Raw genomic sequence first — 16,683 nt, forward strand, 5'->3', positions numbered from 1 at the left:
TTAAGAAGACACACCTGTTAATTGAAATGCATTCCAGGTGACTACCTCAAGATGCTGGTTGAGAGAATGCCAAGAGTGTGCAATGCTGACATCAAGGCAAAGGGTGGATGCTTTGAAGAATCTCAAATATAAAATATATTTTGGGTTACACCGTTTTGGTTACTACAGGATTCCATATGTGTTATTTAATAGATTTTTGTTTATTTATTAATCAAAGCATTAAATATGTAGCTTCAGCGATAACCCAAAGGGCTTAGTATCTCCAATAGACCATGTGAAAGGAAGTAAAACAAATTGCAGACTGAGTAACAGCTTAACAAATTAATCATATGACTCCACAACCAACTCTGTTGTTTAGAATGAGAGTGAGCCATGGTCACAAATCCTCTGAGAAGTACTGCAGGTGCTTGAACACCCTTATACTCATGCTTGGATTGCTGTTGCACAGCTCAATTTAGCTGCATTTTCGAATGATGTGTCTGTGTGTCTATCTCTCAATCTCCCTCTGTCCTCTCTGAGTTTCCTAATAACTTCTGTCTCTCTGTATTTCTCCTGCAGTCCTCTCTGACATGGGAGAAGAGGTTGAGCCTGGGTTCCTCGGCCCCCGGGAACATCTGCGCCCCCCTGGAAGAGCAGCTCCCCACGAGGAGGAAAGAGAGTCACATCCTAGAAGGCCTGCGGAAGCTCCAGAGGAGAAAACCAAAAGGCTCCTCATCCTCCTGGGTCTCCAAGTCGGGCGACAAGGACTGCATGAACTCTAATGAGGGTATCTACTCTCTGGGGATTAAGAGTGGGAGCAAGGGAATCTCCAAGCCCACTTATGTGGGAAGGACCCATGTCTCAGGGGTGGGGGGCAAAAAGTTTGTGTACGACTCTGATGATGCGGACGACGAGTCGCTACACTCGGCGTACTGCAGACGAGACTGCGTCCCCAGTAAGGACGGAGGCTGGATGTACTTCAGGAAGCTGTCGCACAGCGTCTCGGACAGTGTGTGTAGCTGGGATGGGCTGCAGGACAGTGGCGTAGTAGGGGATAGTAACTGCAGCATGGGTATGACACACCAGTCCGGCTATAACTCCAAGGAGCGGCCAGAAAAACTCAAAAGCTTCATCAACAATTTCCTCTCCGGGGGGCGGACCTCGGCTGTTCTAAACCCCTCCCTGTTGCACTTTGACATCAGCCCCACAGAGGCTGAATGCCCCCTCCACCTCTCAGACACCGACCCTGAGGATCTGCACACTGAGGTCAGCGACCACTGGCGGCTGTCTGTTTGCCGGACAGCTGAGCAACTGCAGAAGGACATCAAGAGGCTCTCAAGAGATTCTGACAAACTGCTTCCCGTACAATGCTTGAAGAGGGAACCTGGCCGAACTCAGTCTGCTGACGGAAGGCCCAGGCCTTTCAGCCTAATCAAGGAACACAAGGGGGCTAAAACCCAGTCTGAGGAGAGTATCATGGCTGTATTCGATGCAGACGGACAGCCCATTGAACTCAGTGCTCAGCAGTCCTGTTTTGGTACTGGGGCTCGGAAAGAGATTCCTGGGAGGAAAGAAAATGGGGTTGCTGATTATGCTGCACTGTCGCCTCATGATAGGCCCATTCGTCACAAAGTAGGCAACAATGGCAGCATTAGCAGGGAGGGAAGCCCAGAGAGGCTGCAAATGCATGCCACTCCAGTACGGAAATTGATAAAGCCACCTTCCAATCGATCCAACAAAGGCCACTCTGTCCCTCCCATGAACAATGCTTCCACCAGCCCCAAGGCCATCAGCTCAAAGATCCCCAGCAGCCGGGGGAAAGGATCTCCACTGAAGGTTTCTAAGGGCTCCATCACAGAAACAAGCAACAGTGGACCAACCTCCGGATTTACAGCTCAGGAGTCAAAATTCCCTTCTTCTCCTCCGGTCAAGATGTCCAGGTTCATCAAAGCTCCAGGCTGCACTACAAGCCCCAAGGCAGTAATCAACAAGCTTCCTGGCAGGAATGACTGGACAAAGGGCTCCTCATCTAGTGTCCCAACCGGCTCCCCACACCTCCCAAGAAGGCATTTGGACCATGTGGACTACAGGGAACAGCCTACCAGAGACAGAAACTGTGAAGCCAGCAGCAAAACTGAACTCAGGTCCCCGTCTCCTCCCCCGCCCCCTGGCCGCACCACCTCCTTACTTATCAGACCAAACTACGATGGGTCACCTCAAGCACTTAAACCAGGGGCTCAACCATCCACGCCTACAACTGGGAGAGGGCCACCCCCCGAGTTACCACCCCCCCGCCTGTACCAAATATGCAACATTTATTACCACCCCCACCCTACAAGGGCCAAGATACCATAGACCTGGACGCAGGCTACGGTACCGCATTCGCACCTCAGAAACTGTTGGACAAATCGAGCCAGCAGCACCCTGCTTCAAATGAGACCCCCTCTAAAGGCACTTCGAAACGGGTCCCCACAAAACTCTACCTCCCCTCCTCAGGGCATGTGCCTGAGCACCCTGAAAATGCACATAAAAGCTCAAAGAATGTTCCTCCTCCCTCATACAACTCTCAACGTGGCTCTTCACTTCAAAGCACATTTACAAGTAAGAAAGGTACCAATGACAATAGGCATTCTATGTCGTATAAGACCTCTAGTAGTTTCCCTGTAACTCTGCAGGGCCACCCTCAGTGTCCAACAGAACCTCACAGTAGTATGACTCAACCTCCCCAGGCTGTAGCAAACCCACCTGTCTTTGGAACTAGCACTCAAAATTCCACTGAAAAAGCGTCAAAGACACGAATTCCTATGGGCTTCAAAGCTTTTGTGAAATCGCCCCCTTCACTGCAGAAAGGCTCCACCACGATACCAGGAAAGCAAGAGAAGGAACACATCAACTCGGTCTCCAAAGAGACTGTGACTTCAAATGCTTTCATCCCGTGTGACAGTTTTCAGGCAGTGTATGTTGATTCATTAGCCATGACTTCCATCATAGAGACAAAGGGTGAGGTCCAGTGCATAATTCAGGAAGAGGAGGCACACACCTCTGATTTGGCAGAGCAGGGGGTTGGTGACAAGTCGGAATGTGACAGTAGACTGTTTAAGAGGTCCATATCTGTCACGACCAAACCTCACCTAAAGCCTGTCCTGGGGATGACTGGGGCGAAAGCTCGCAGCCAGAGCTTCAGCACCCACTACATGGAAAAACCCAACATCAGTGTGTTGGACGGACATGTGAAGATTCGAACCCAGATCATCACCAACTCTGGAGAGAGGGGGAACTCGTTAACAAGGCAGAGCTCGTTTGTTGAGGGCATACAGATTCAACCCAGTAGTGGATCTGGGGAAAGTCCAGTCCATTGCCCCAGCCACAGGCTGAGCCACTACGGAGGTATGACAGGCTCAAACAGCCACCAGGGTCTTCCGGGGAGAGCCTCCACATCGGGATTCACCGGTGAAGGGCCACGGAGCACCACAAAGGGAGAGAGCGTCACGGCTGCACCTCAAAAAGAAGTGCGAAGCTTACCCCTCGCCGACCGGATCGGCTTGAAGAACTACCGAAATCCCAAGAAGGTTGCATCTCATCCTCCATTTGAGTTGCCGGCCTCTCCTGTCTATAGCCCGGAGGCCACAACAAAGGGTGGGAAAGTGCTCAGCCCCGGAAAACTAGACGCGAAGAGCGTCAAAGTCCAGGCAGGCTGTTCCCAAGGGGAAATCGATGAGGGAGAGCAACCAGTGAGCCCCACAGTCTGCACCATCGAGGAGAAGGTCATGATGGGGATCGAGGAGAATATACAGAAAGGTCAGGGTCAAGAGAAGATAATAGCACTGGAGACCAAGCAGAAGACCGGCCCGTCTCTAGCTAACTGGTTCGGCCTGCGTAAAAGCAAGCTGCCAGCCTTGAATGGAAAGAAATCAGACGCCACCTCCCCGAAAGAGAAAGATGAGAAAAAAGAGCTGAGGATCGGATCTGTGCTGGGAGGCAAACAGATGAAATCGGACAAAAAGAAGGATAAGAAAAAAATCGACAGCCAGTTCGAAAAGAGTCCAGAGCTGACGCTGTCGGAGAACAAGCTGAGCTCGATCATGGATCATTGCAATATTCAGATGGGACAAATAGCCAATCAGATCCAGTGTTCTACAACCTACATTGGGAAAGACCAGTTCATGAAAGAGCTTCTTGGACGGTTGGTATTATTTCAAGAACATTTGCATAATTAGTCATAGGTAAAAACCTCCCAAAAATTACAGTGATTTGATCAGGAAAAAGAACACTCATTAGATAACTTGTCTCCTGTGATGCTGAAATGATTGCGGATTGTCATTTTAGCATTTCTCCCAGTGTTCATGCTGCTGTAAAACACAAGTCTTGCTACATTATGCATGCATGTGAAGAGACAAAAACACACACAGCTCAACAACAGCAACACCAGCTGTCTCTTTGAGTTATGGTTCCACTTGAGTGAACATTAGCACTTCCTAGCCTGGAATCTAGAGACACTGTCAGCCCTGAGCTATCTTGGCTGGAAGAGTACAGAATTATCCCTCCTCCCATAAATTGATATAATACCTCAAATCTCAGCTGACAGATTTTTATCAAGAGTAGTTACAAACATTTATCACACAATGAGACTGGAGTCGGGAAGAGCCATTAAAAAGAGGTTATTTCAGATCCTACGGTAGGGGGATAGCTATACTCAACAAAAAGAGGTTATTTCAGATCCTACGGTAGGGGGATAGCTATACTCAACAAAAAGAGAAATGCAACATGCAACAATTTCAACTATTTTACTGAGTTACAGTTCATATAAGGAAATCAGTCAATTGAAATAAATGAATTAAACCCTAATCAATGGATTTCACATGACTGGGCAGGGTACTGGGGAGCCAGGCCCAGCCAATCTGAATCAGTTTCTCTATGATGACGTTTGAGGCGGCTTATGGTAGAGAAATTAACATTCAATTCTCTGGCAACAGCTCTGGTGGACATTCCTACAGTCAGCATGCCCATTGCATGCTCCTTCAAAACATGAGATATCTGTGGAATTGTGTTGTCTGACCAAACTGCACAGTGGCCTTTTAGAGTGGCCTTTTATTGTCCCCAACACTTGCTGTTTAATCAACTTCTTGATATGCCACACCTGTCAGGTGGATGAATTAGCTTGGAAAAGGAGAAATGCTCACTAACAGGGATGTAAACAAATTTGTGCATACAATTGGATAGAAGTAAGCTAGTATGCATATGTAACATTTCTGCCATTTTTTTCCAGCTCAGTGGGACCAACACTTTACATGTTGAGTTTATATTTTTGTTCAGTGTATATGGAGGCCGTAATGAGTGAGAACAGTGGAATGTATCACCCGGGATCTCTTTCCAACTGCACGGTTCATATGAAATCAGTTAAGCAGACAGACAGAAAATGTATCAAATCATGTTTCCCATACAGGAGTGTGAGGAAGGGTGACTCCATAGCTGAATCTCTCCCTGGCATCTCCATCCCCAAGAGAAACAGCGATATGAGGGGAGATATGGAGATCTGCTCCGATACAGCTGTGAGTGAGCAAGGGGTCCTGTAATGAAACGTTGCTTGGCTTCCAGGATATTGCATGGGTCTCTCACTCGACTGCTCTCTCTCTCTCTCTCTCTCTCTCTCTCTCTCTCTCTCTCTCTCTCTCTCTCTCTCTCTCTCTCTCTCTCTCTCTCTCTCTCTCTCTCTCTCTCTCTCTCTCTCTCTCTCTCTCTCTCTCTCTCTCTCTCTCTCTCTCTCTCCTCATAATCTCACCATTTTCTTACTATTTCCCCTAACCTCAGTATCCACTTCCTCCATGCTCTCATGCTGGTCAGTTGCTTATTGGATTGTACGTATACTCCATATCATTTACTGTTGCCATAACGTTTTCCGTGTCTCATGTCTAATTTGTGTACACACCTGCAAATTCCGCCAACCTTCACACATACACAAATATGAGCGCACACTGAAGCACTTCATCTTGGGAGATATGCTACCAATGTTGAACCACATACTAAGCTTTGTATAGAACAAAAAATGCTTTGGGTAAGACTTAGAATGCCACATAATTCTGACCTTGTAGAAGATATTACTTGTTCTCTGTCAGGGACAGAGACAGAGAGAGAGACAGAGAGAGAGACATAGAGAGAGACAGAGAGAGAGACAGAGAGAGAGACAGAGAGAGAGAGAGAGAGAGAGAGAGAGAGAGAGAGAGAGAGAGAGAGAGAGAGAGAGAGAGAGAGAGAGAGAGAGAGGAAGGGGGAGAAAGAGAGAGAGAGAGAGAGAGAGAGGAAGGGGGAGAAAGAAAAAAGAGTCCACATGCAATATGCAGGAAATTCAATCCAGCTGATGGGGAACTTTGATAGCGAAGAGGAGGCTCTTATCTCAGACACTCAATTCAACAAGGGCCTGTTTAATACTATCCTTGCAGCTTCATCTCCATCTCCCTTCTACAGAAATACAACAGAAGAAAATAAATGTTTATGACCTGCAAATCCCTTTTATACATTCGGAGGAACACTTTTTCAACATCACACTCTGTTAGCCCACCTCCATATTAGAACCATTACCTGGTTGCTTCCCCTGACGGAACTACCTATTTACGAAAGAGGCTCTGAAAATGTAATAGTCACTTCTGTAAATCTAAGGTGTTTTTCGATTCTGTTTGGAGTCATCGCTTAAAGAATTGATGAATCGTCTTCCACTATTGTTTTGTTTAAGAGCTAAAGGGAAGCTATATATATATGTCAATAATGTTCTATCTGAATATGCCAGCTACTGCATCTGTGTTAGCTTGTTATTTTGGATGTCTGGTTTCGTAGAAGTATATAAAGTATTATCACGTTTCAGAAAAGTGTACTTTCCTTGTTTGTGGTTTATGAATCATGCCAGACATGTCCTTAAACTAGCAGTGATGTTCTGTTATTATCTGTGCAGATGATATTCAAGGAATGCTAAGGCCACCATACAAAAGATTGAATACACACACAAGCAGCAAAGCAATTATGAATACAATGCGATGCACATTACAATGATGTAAGGGAGACTGGGAAGAAAATGTAACACGGGGTCAGTTGTAAGAGCTTTTAATAACTCAAATTAGAGACCACTTAGAAAGCTGTTGTGCAATGTGCTAATGGGTCAGTGGTGTCTCTAAATGCCTTAAATTCATCAATCATCTTTAGTTTTATTGACATAAAATAGGAGGCCCTTAAAGTAAATATACCCGCCACTTCTCTTGTTTAGTGTTTTGACCTGTGGGTTATTCTCCATGTATTTAAACATAGTAGTTTTATCAGTAAGGTGGGTTATTTTGATTTGTGTGTGTGTGTGGGGGGGGTTGTAACGCAGTACCTTATATGGTATTTAGACACATTAACATTATGATATAAAATGTATCTTCTTTACATAATGTTTTGTAGTAAAATTAAGATAATGCAAAATTGTACAATTTACACGTTTGAAACCTAATTTAAAACAGGCTATATTCATTTTGATACAATTTGAGTTTTTGGTCAATATCACATTCCTAAAAGATCAAATGGAAATATTTGTCAATTTAGTGTATTATCATCAAAATATCAGTTTCAATTACCCTTCATTTTTAACATTGAACACAATGCTACTTTTAACCCCGTAGCTGTAACCGGAAGGTTGCTGGATCGAGTCCCCGAGCTGACAAGGTAAAAATCTGTTGTTCTGCCCCTGAGCAAGGCAGTTAACCCACTGTTCCCCGGGCGTCGAAGACGTGGATGTCGATTAAGGCAGCCCCCCACACCTCTCTGATTCAGAGGGGTTGGGTTAAATGCGGAAGACACATTTCAGTTGAATACATTCAGTTGGACCACTGACTAGGTTTCCCCTTTCCCTGTTACATTTAACCCCACATACGGGGTCAATTGTAACATTTCACTCCTGACACTTTTGGTTGAATTGTAAACGGCTGGTATGTTCTATAAACGTAGTTACAGTTTGTAGTAGTAGCTGAGATATGCATGTTGTTTGTATAACAATATTATTTAATCTAAATCAAATAATATTTTCAATAAGCAAAAGCCTAAAAGTGTTACTTTGTTCCCCGGTCTCCCCGACCATTTTTCCGACAAATAACATACCATCTGTTGACGATGTTGTGAGGCACGTTTAATAACGCTTAATGTCAATGTTCTGTCATTATGCCTGAACAAATTGGTCATAAACACGATTTAGAACTTGATATTACACACTACCAGTCCAAACTTTCAGAACACCTACTCACTCAAGGCTTTTTCTTTATTTTTACTATTTTCTAAATTGTAGAATAGTCGCGAAGACCTCAAAACGATGAAATAACACATATGGAATCATGTAGTTAACAAAAAAAGTGTTTTAAAAAATCAAAATATATTTTATATTTCAGATTCTTCAAATAGCCACCCTTTCCCTTGATGGCAGCTTTGCACACTATTGGCTTTCTCTCAACCAGCTTCATGAGGTAGTCACCTGGAATATATTTCAATGAACAGTTTTGCCTTCTTAAAAGTTAATTTTTGCTTAAAATGACATACCCAAATCTAACTGCCTGTAGCTCAGGCCCTGAAGCAAGGATATGCATATTCTTGGTACCATTTGAAAGGAAACAATTAAAAGTTTATGGAAATGTGAAAGGAATGTAGGTGAATATAGCACATTAGATCTGGTAAAAGATAATAAAAAGAAAAAAGTTTTTTTCAATCTTTTTTGTACCATCAACTTTGAAATGCAAGAATAAGGCTATAATGTATTATTCCAGCCCAGGTGCAATTTAGATTTTGGCCACTACATGGCAGAAGTGTATGTGCAAAGTTTTAGACTGATCCAATGAAATGCATTTCTGTTCAAACTGTTGTGTCAAGACTGCCTAAATTTGCCTAATTTGTTTATTAATAACTTTTCATGATCAAAACTGTGTACTCTCCTCAAACAATAGCCTGGCATTGTTTCACTGTAATAGCTACTGTAAATTGGACAGTGCAGTTAGATTAACAAGACTTTAAGCTTTCTGCCAATATCAGATATGTCTATGTCCTACTTACAACCTCATGCTAATCGCATTAGCCTACGAAAGCTCAACCTGTCACGCAGTGGACCCACCAATCCTAAGGAAGTTAATGCGTTTGAGCCAATCAGTTGTGTAAAAGACCACGTCCATATTATGGCAAGAACAGCTCAAATAAGTAAAGAGAAACGACAGTCCATCATTACTTTAAGACATGAAGGTCAGTCAATATGGAACATTTCAAGAACTTTGAAAGTTTCTTCAAGTGCAGTCGCAAAAACCATCAAGCGCTATGATGACGCTGGCTCTCATGAGGACCGCCACAGGAATGGAAGACACAGTTACCTCTGCTGCAGAGGATAAGTTCATTAGAGTTACCAGCCTCAGAAATTGAAGCCCAAATAAATGTTTCACAGACTTCAAGTATAACAGAAACATCTCAACATTGACTGTTCAGAGTAGACTACTTGCTGCAAAGAATCCACTACTAAAGGACACCAATATTAATTAAGAAGAGATTTGCTTGGGCCAAGAAACACGAGCAATGGACATTAGACCGGTGAAATGTGTCCATTGGTCTGTAAGTCTAAATTGGAGATATGTCTTTGTGAGACACGGTGTGGGTGAACGGATGCTCTCCACATGTGTATTTCTCAATGTAAAGCATGGAGGAGGAGGTGTTATGGTGTGGGGGTGCTTTGCTGGTGACACTGTCTGTGATTTATTTAGAATTCAAGGCTAACTTAACCAGCATGGCTATCAACAAATGCTGCAGTGATACACCATCCCATCGGTTTGGGCTTAGTGGGACTATCATTTGTTTTTCAACCAGACAATGACCCAACATACCTCCAGGCTGTGTAAGGGCTATTTTACCAAGAAGGGGAGGGATGGAGTGCTGCATCAGATGACCTGGCCTCCACAATCCCCCAAACCTCAACCCAATTGAGATGGTTTGGGATGAGTCAGACTTCGGAGTGAAGGAAAAGCAGCCAACAAGTGCTCAGCATATGTGGGAACTCCTTCAAGACAGTTGGAAATGCAATCCAGGTGAAGTTGGTTGAGAGAATGCCAAGAGTGTGCAAAGCTGTCATCGAGGCAAAGTTGGCTATTTGAAGAATCTCAAATATAAAAAATATTTTGATTTGTTTAACACTTTTTTGGTTACTTTTTTGGTTACTACATGATTCCATATGTTTTATTTCATAGTTTTGATGTCTTCACTATTATTATTCTACAATGTAGAAAATAGTACAAATAAAGAAAAGCCCTTGAATGAGTAGGTGAATGAGTAGGTGTTCTAAAACTTTTGACCGGTGGTGTATATTGTGAGAACTCAAGTAAAGTTAAATGCACTTCATCCTTCATTTTTCTCTCACCAGACCATCATTGTGACACAGAAGATCAGCTTGCATGGAGAGAATGAGGAGGAACCCAACCCTGAGACTTCATGTCAGGACCACATGATAGGTAAGGTTTTACTGTAGCAATGGGCCTACTGTACTTTGAGCTATCGTCTGAAAACATATAACATTTTAGTGCTAATAAGCAACATTAATATAGATTTCTCAACATAGACATGTTCAGTAGTCACCAGCAATGCATCTCCAACTTTTGCTCTCTATGTAAAGTATTTCTGTAATAGAGTATAGAAACGGTCTCTTATTTTAGGCTTTTGCAGTATACAGAAATAGCTGTTGCCATTCATCACCCAATGGCAAATACATGTGGGACTTGCATATGTAACACTTTCTCATACCAGTGAAAAACTGTAGGCTTAGAGCCTATAAAAATATTTCCTGTATCTTTGCACGACTGATTCGTCTTGTCACTGGCAGAGTGAGTCTTTATTATCGCGCCACTCTCCCACTGTATTTTGAGGTCATCAATAAAATGGTTACTGTCTCCGGCGTTCAAAAATCCTTTTAGCGTTGCTGGCGTACAGTATTATTTACGTGGCTAAGACATCGGGGGTTGTCAGGGCAGCTGCTGTTCTGAGAGCTTTGGTGTAGCGTACAATGTGTGATAGGAGAATTATATGCAACAACACCCACTTACTATTTCAATGACAAGGCGATCTTTACACGCTGGGCAGTTTGTCATTCGTTGGCAGGTGGAAAGCATTCTTAGGGAACGTGACTAGGACAGGGCAATCAATGTTTATTAGAGTTTTATAACACTAGTGCCTATCGTTCTGTTGGAATGCTTTAAACTGAGTGGCACATTAACTGTCTATCTTTGAAGAGATGATGCCTGTTGTCCTTTCATGAATGGGGTCTTCTCTCACTTAGTTTGATGTCAAGATGAAGTCTAAAGGATGGACATTAAGGACCTAGAGTTGCAGGTTATTTTGGACATCATTTACATCAAACATGGAAAACCACATACCACTACATACCATTACTTATGAAAGCTGCTCTCCTTGGCTCTAAGTCGTTTTTATATGCTAGCCTCTGTATTGATGGGGTCGACCACACAGATATTGTGAGAAATAGTTTTGACATGAGATAATGTCCAGGATGTATGAACATTTTCCTGATTCAACTAAGCCCCATAGCGTGGAACAGAGCCAAAAATAAGATTGTTAATCGTTTCTGTATTCTAATTAACTGAATGGCATATCTAATTCTGCCAGCTAAGCACATCTATCCAACCTCCCCTCAGTATGAATTAAAGGTCTCATAAAGATTTAAGCAGAGTCCACTTATAGGTCCTGAAGTCCAGCCTAGCGTATCATTTTACCCTGGGCTTTTATGGATAGAATATGTCACACATTTGCCAGATCTCAATTACTTATTTTCTCTGAACACAAGAAACTAGAAACAAAATTGTATTTTATTTTTGACATAATGTGATATTGTAGCAGGGATTAAAACTAGAAACTAGAAAAGGATGCGGATGGACTCATGAGTCTGAGATGTGGCGTTGTCATGGTTCAAATCAAATCAAATCACATTTTATTTGTCACATGAGCACTAATGCAACAGGTGTAGACTTTACGGTGAAATGCTTACTTACAAGCCCTTAACCAACAACGCAGTTTTCAAAAAACTGAAATATTTATTAAATAAACTATATTAAAAAAATTCAAGAGCAACAATAAAATAACAATAACGAGGCTATATACAACGGGATCAGTGCGGAGTCAATGTGCATTGTTACAGGTTCGTCAAGGTAATTGAGATGATATGTAGGTAAAGTGACTGCATAGATAGTAGATCATAAACAGCTCAAGTTTTGACCTTGGACTGAATTGAAATGGTTTGAGGTCTTGGTCATGTGACAATAGTCATGACCTCTGGTTGTAATTCCCATGAAGTTGCGATGGTGGTTAATGTCATTGGTTTTACACGAGTCCTCATCATAATATGTCATTAGGTCTGCAGAGCTTGCTCTCTATCTCCAGGAGGTTTAATATAGAAGTGATTGGGATCACAGTAAACACAATTCCAGAGCCTCTCTGATACTTTTTCCTATGCTTTCAATAGTATTACCCTAGGGCCATTAAAACCATACCCTACGAGGTCCGGAGCACTGCTGGTTTTCTGTTCTACCTGATAATTAATATGCACAAACCTGGTATCCCAGGTCTAAACCAGTCCCCGATTAGAAAGGAAGATTGAAAAAAAATATCAGTGGAACTGGCTTCTAGGTCCATGTTAGACCTTGTTATAGTGTGAGTGCAAACGGCATATTGAAAACGACTGCCAAATCAACAACTTTGATTATTGAGCTTTGTGAGGTGTGGATGTCTCCCTCTTTCTCTTTCCTTTCTCTCTTTCTCTTTTATTTCCCTTTCTCTGTCTCCCTCTTTATCTTCTGTCTTCTTCCTTGAATATAGGATCAAGAATGTGAGACATTCTGAACTGGTTTACACTTAATGCAGAACTCTGTAGTAATTGATCAGCTGCTGTTTTAGGGGCTGGCCACTACCGCCCCCCGTGATGACTCATTGCAGATGTATCTAAGCAACATAACAGGCCACCTGTCCATCGAGGTGGTTCATGACCACCTCAGCTACAACATTACTGCGGAGTAGGAGGTGCAAGAGAGGCAGAAGAAGACACATATGCCTACAATATGACTCTGACTGTGTACTAATAGCATGATTAAGTCGACTCTGTTTACTCCCAGTCATCCAGTGGGATGATTCTGATGCATAATTGAATTAATTATTGTTTTGATGCACTGTTGGTTTAATTGAATGTCTGGTTGCAAATTTAGAGGGGACTGAAAATATTGCTTTATTAAGGTTAATCATGTATTTTACAACGGCAGCGCATTGCCTCTGATAAAGAGCTTTGGTTTTAATTATGAGGGTTTGATGCAGCTGGTTGGCGATGATGTTGTGCGAGCCCTATGTTTATGGGTTATTGTACTAAAGCATATCCATGGAAGCTCTTACATGCCTTGAACCCCTTCAGGGGAAACGGTTAATATAATTAATGAATTCATTCATTCAATCATCCATCCATTTACCCATTATTTTCTAGAAGTTTGGGTTGAACGTCCAGAGACTGTATGACAACGATGGAGGGATGTGTTAGGGCATATAGAAGAAGTGGATGTTTATGGTCTGAGCGTTACAAGACCAAGCGCCATGGTTAAGGGCAGAGCTAGCAGAAATGAACCCAAATCTTTAAAAAAAGAACTTACAGATTAAATATTTTCCAAAACAACTGCTCACTCGAAAGGATCAATCATTTACAAGGTTTTTCCATCCTCAACTAGTCTATAATGTACATAACGCTGGATTGACATGTTCTACTTTTGCAATGCAGCAATACACTGGGCAACCTAGAATGAAAATAGAACATTGTCAAAGTTGCAGTCATATCAGCCATCTGACCTTTCCCCTACTTGTGTCTTTAAACTTAATTAATGTTAGAAGTAGTTCAACACTCTCTTTCTTTTTTTTTTACCCAAATTGTTGCAATTAAGTAATGAGCACAGAATGATTAGCCAACATCATTCACAGTTACATGGAATTGGATCGTGTCGAACAGCCATCCATCTGTCTCGCTCGGAGACGGAGGCTTTGCAAAACTGTGTATTTTAAACGCTGTCCATCTGTTGCTACAGTGTCCTTAGATCACTGCGCAGTGTGGAACATATCAAGTTCGGTGAATGTGTATAAATCAACATAATGTTGATATAGGAGGTAGGGAGAAAAATCACTAATAAATTGGCACTCTAAAGTCACGCTGGGTTCCAAATGGGTGAAATTAGATTGGGAACGCAGAGAGACCTAGGAGTTACAAGCGGCCGTTCATTTTAGATCCTTTTCAAGATTAGTCAGATACCTATATTAATTTTATGAAGAAGTGATACAGATTTGATCATAGAGGGCTGATAACCACTTATAGGAATAAACCTGATGAATTACACACACAACAGATCGCATCACACATATTACTGGACAAAGTAATACGAAAATTTCAGACCTTTTTCCTGCATTACATTTCTACAGTTTCTCATAATGATTTGGCTTTGGATTGTACCCAGGTGCTCCGTACGTTAAGTAATGCTCCTGTGTCTCTTGCTTTTGCCTCCATTCGTTCTCCTATCTTATTGAACCTACCACAAGATGCCTTTTTTACCCACAACACCTTCCGTTGCTTGTGAATCCAATCCAGTGGCTCTTCCTCCTTTTCCCCCCTCCCCGCCCCCAACCCCATCATCACACGCTGCTTCTCCTGTCCCCCCCCCCCCCCCCCCCCCAGGCTCCAGCTGTCAAATGAGAACCCTGGACAGCGGGATTGGCACCTTCCCCCTCCCTGACTCCGTCACCCGGGTCAATGGGCGCCACATTCCTAGATCTGAGTCCAGCCCCGACCGGACAATGGCGAGCGTTCACAGTCCCACTGATCCTGACCAGGACCTCCTCTCGGCCTCTGCTGCTCATTCCCCATCCCATGTGACAGTGCCGTCCCTGTCTGAATCCCAACCACATGTACCACCCACCAGTGCCCTGGGCCACTCCATGTCTGACTCTACAGTTACTGGAAGAGGTTGTGGACAGGAAGCCCTGAGCCGCCTCCCCAGACCATCCACCTCAGGTAAGACTGGGGGTTCACCTCATAACAACATCCCAGTTACGTCTCCATTCTATACCCTTCTCTCAAAGCGTGCACTTCCACACTCCCCTTTATGCATTAAGAAGCCGTAAGTATTGGCTGGACAATGTCCACACCATTGCTCTTATACCAGTACAGTCCCATCATGTGAAGTGCACACTTCAGGGAGAAAAGTCGATGATCGGGACACAACCACTGTTTCAGGCTCTGTGTTGTCTCTGGTTCATGCCAATGGTTTTATGTTAGGTAAACCAATGATTCACAGCTGCATATAAAAGTTAGAATGGCTGAGCAGGCTCAGAGGATGTTTGGCCACTATCATGAAACCCAATTTGGTGTTAACCCATCTATAAATTGTGTGTAAAATGAGAGAGGATAAAATTCAGATTCTCGCTGGCTCAATTTGATTGTGCAATGAGGGTGGCAGTGTTTTACTTCAATTCACATCATTGTGAACCTTAAGTCGCCATCAAGAATTCACTATACATGTTCCACCCTCTCAATCTCAACAAAGGATCCATTCTCCACTTGAAGCTATTCAGTGAAAAGGAAAACCTTCTACCTTTTGTTATTCAATCTCCTATGCATTTTGAATGCTGGACTAGATGGACAAGCCTATTGGTATTCTGAGTGATATTCTGTAGCTCTGCTTAACAAAGGACACTGCGTCCCCCACCCACCTTCACAAAACCCTCCGGATAATACGACCCACAGACCATATCCCAAGGATAAGTCGCTAATACAATTAGACATGCAAACTCAATAGCGACAATTAGCGACATAGATCATAAACCACCTTCTGCCTGTTCATTTACCGCAGCAACACAACAGCACGACGGTGGGTGGGGAGGAGAGAGAGGGGGATCATATGGGCTGAGGGAAGTAATACTAACAATGTACTCGTATAGGGATGAGTGATCTCCGTGATCACGCCTAGGGATTTATGCAATCAGGGAATTAGTGTCTATCTGTGTGACCTCGGTACTGCGGTTAAGGTAGGCATGACCAGCAGCTGACATTATAAGGAATAGAGAAGGAGCCTAATCTCCACCACGGATTCCCTCACAGGTAGTCAAGAAGATGAAAGAACTATTTTGTCCTCGGCGCGGTACAAATTATTCTGCTGATGTTCCCGCGGTGCCGCCGCCAACGAGGCCCAGTTAATTATATTGTCAGGAGAAGGCAGGGAGTTGTATAGAAGAAAAAAGTGTGAATGAAGGGGTAGGTAGTCATTAAAATTCACACTGACTCAGCTGTGACTATCATTGGATGCTTTGTCATTGGGAGTGACAGTTTGATGCTGGTATTTCGGGGCTGCTTCAAGTCAGAAATGTAGCGATGTAGTCTCGGTAGGGAGGATGCCATTGACTATTAATAGATGAAATGCCAAACTCTCCTCACAATTAAAGAAACTGTAGCATAATGCTCATGTTGTACAGCATGGGATTTCACAGGTTAACAACTATATTGGCATAGCGTTAGCTATGGATGCGTCCCAAATGGTAACCTATGGCCATGGTCAAACGTAGTGCACTATAAAGGGAATAGGGAGCCATTTGGGATGTAACCATGAGTCTTACTGAAACTCCGGGACCTAATAGCTT

General features: G+C 43.2%; 1 protein-coding gene across 1 annotated transcript in view; it reads left to right on the plus strand.

Annotated features, from left to right (window-relative positions):
- Window positions 1-16,683, plus strand: part of LOC124010358 (nck-associated protein 5-like) — a 115,751-nt gene that overhangs the window by 85,432 nt on the left and 13,636 nt on the right. The window contains 5 exon segments of the mRNA XM_046322721.1: window positions 559-2,289; window positions 2,292-4,162; window positions 5,423-5,528; window positions 10,385-10,472; window positions 14,726-15,061. Of these exon segments, the coding sequence (XP_046178677.1) occupies window positions 559-2,289; window positions 2,292-4,162; window positions 5,423-5,528; window positions 10,385-10,472; window positions 14,726-15,061 (4,132 nt within the window).

The sequence above is a fragment of the Oncorhynchus gorbuscha genome, linkage group LG23, assembly GCF_021184085.1.
Source record: "Oncorhynchus gorbuscha isolate QuinsamMale2020 ecotype Even-year linkage group LG23, OgorEven_v1.0, whole genome shotgun sequence".
In the NCBI taxonomy this organism is placed as follows: domain Eukaryota; kingdom Metazoa; phylum Chordata; class Actinopteri; order Salmoniformes; family Salmonidae; genus Oncorhynchus; species Oncorhynchus gorbuscha.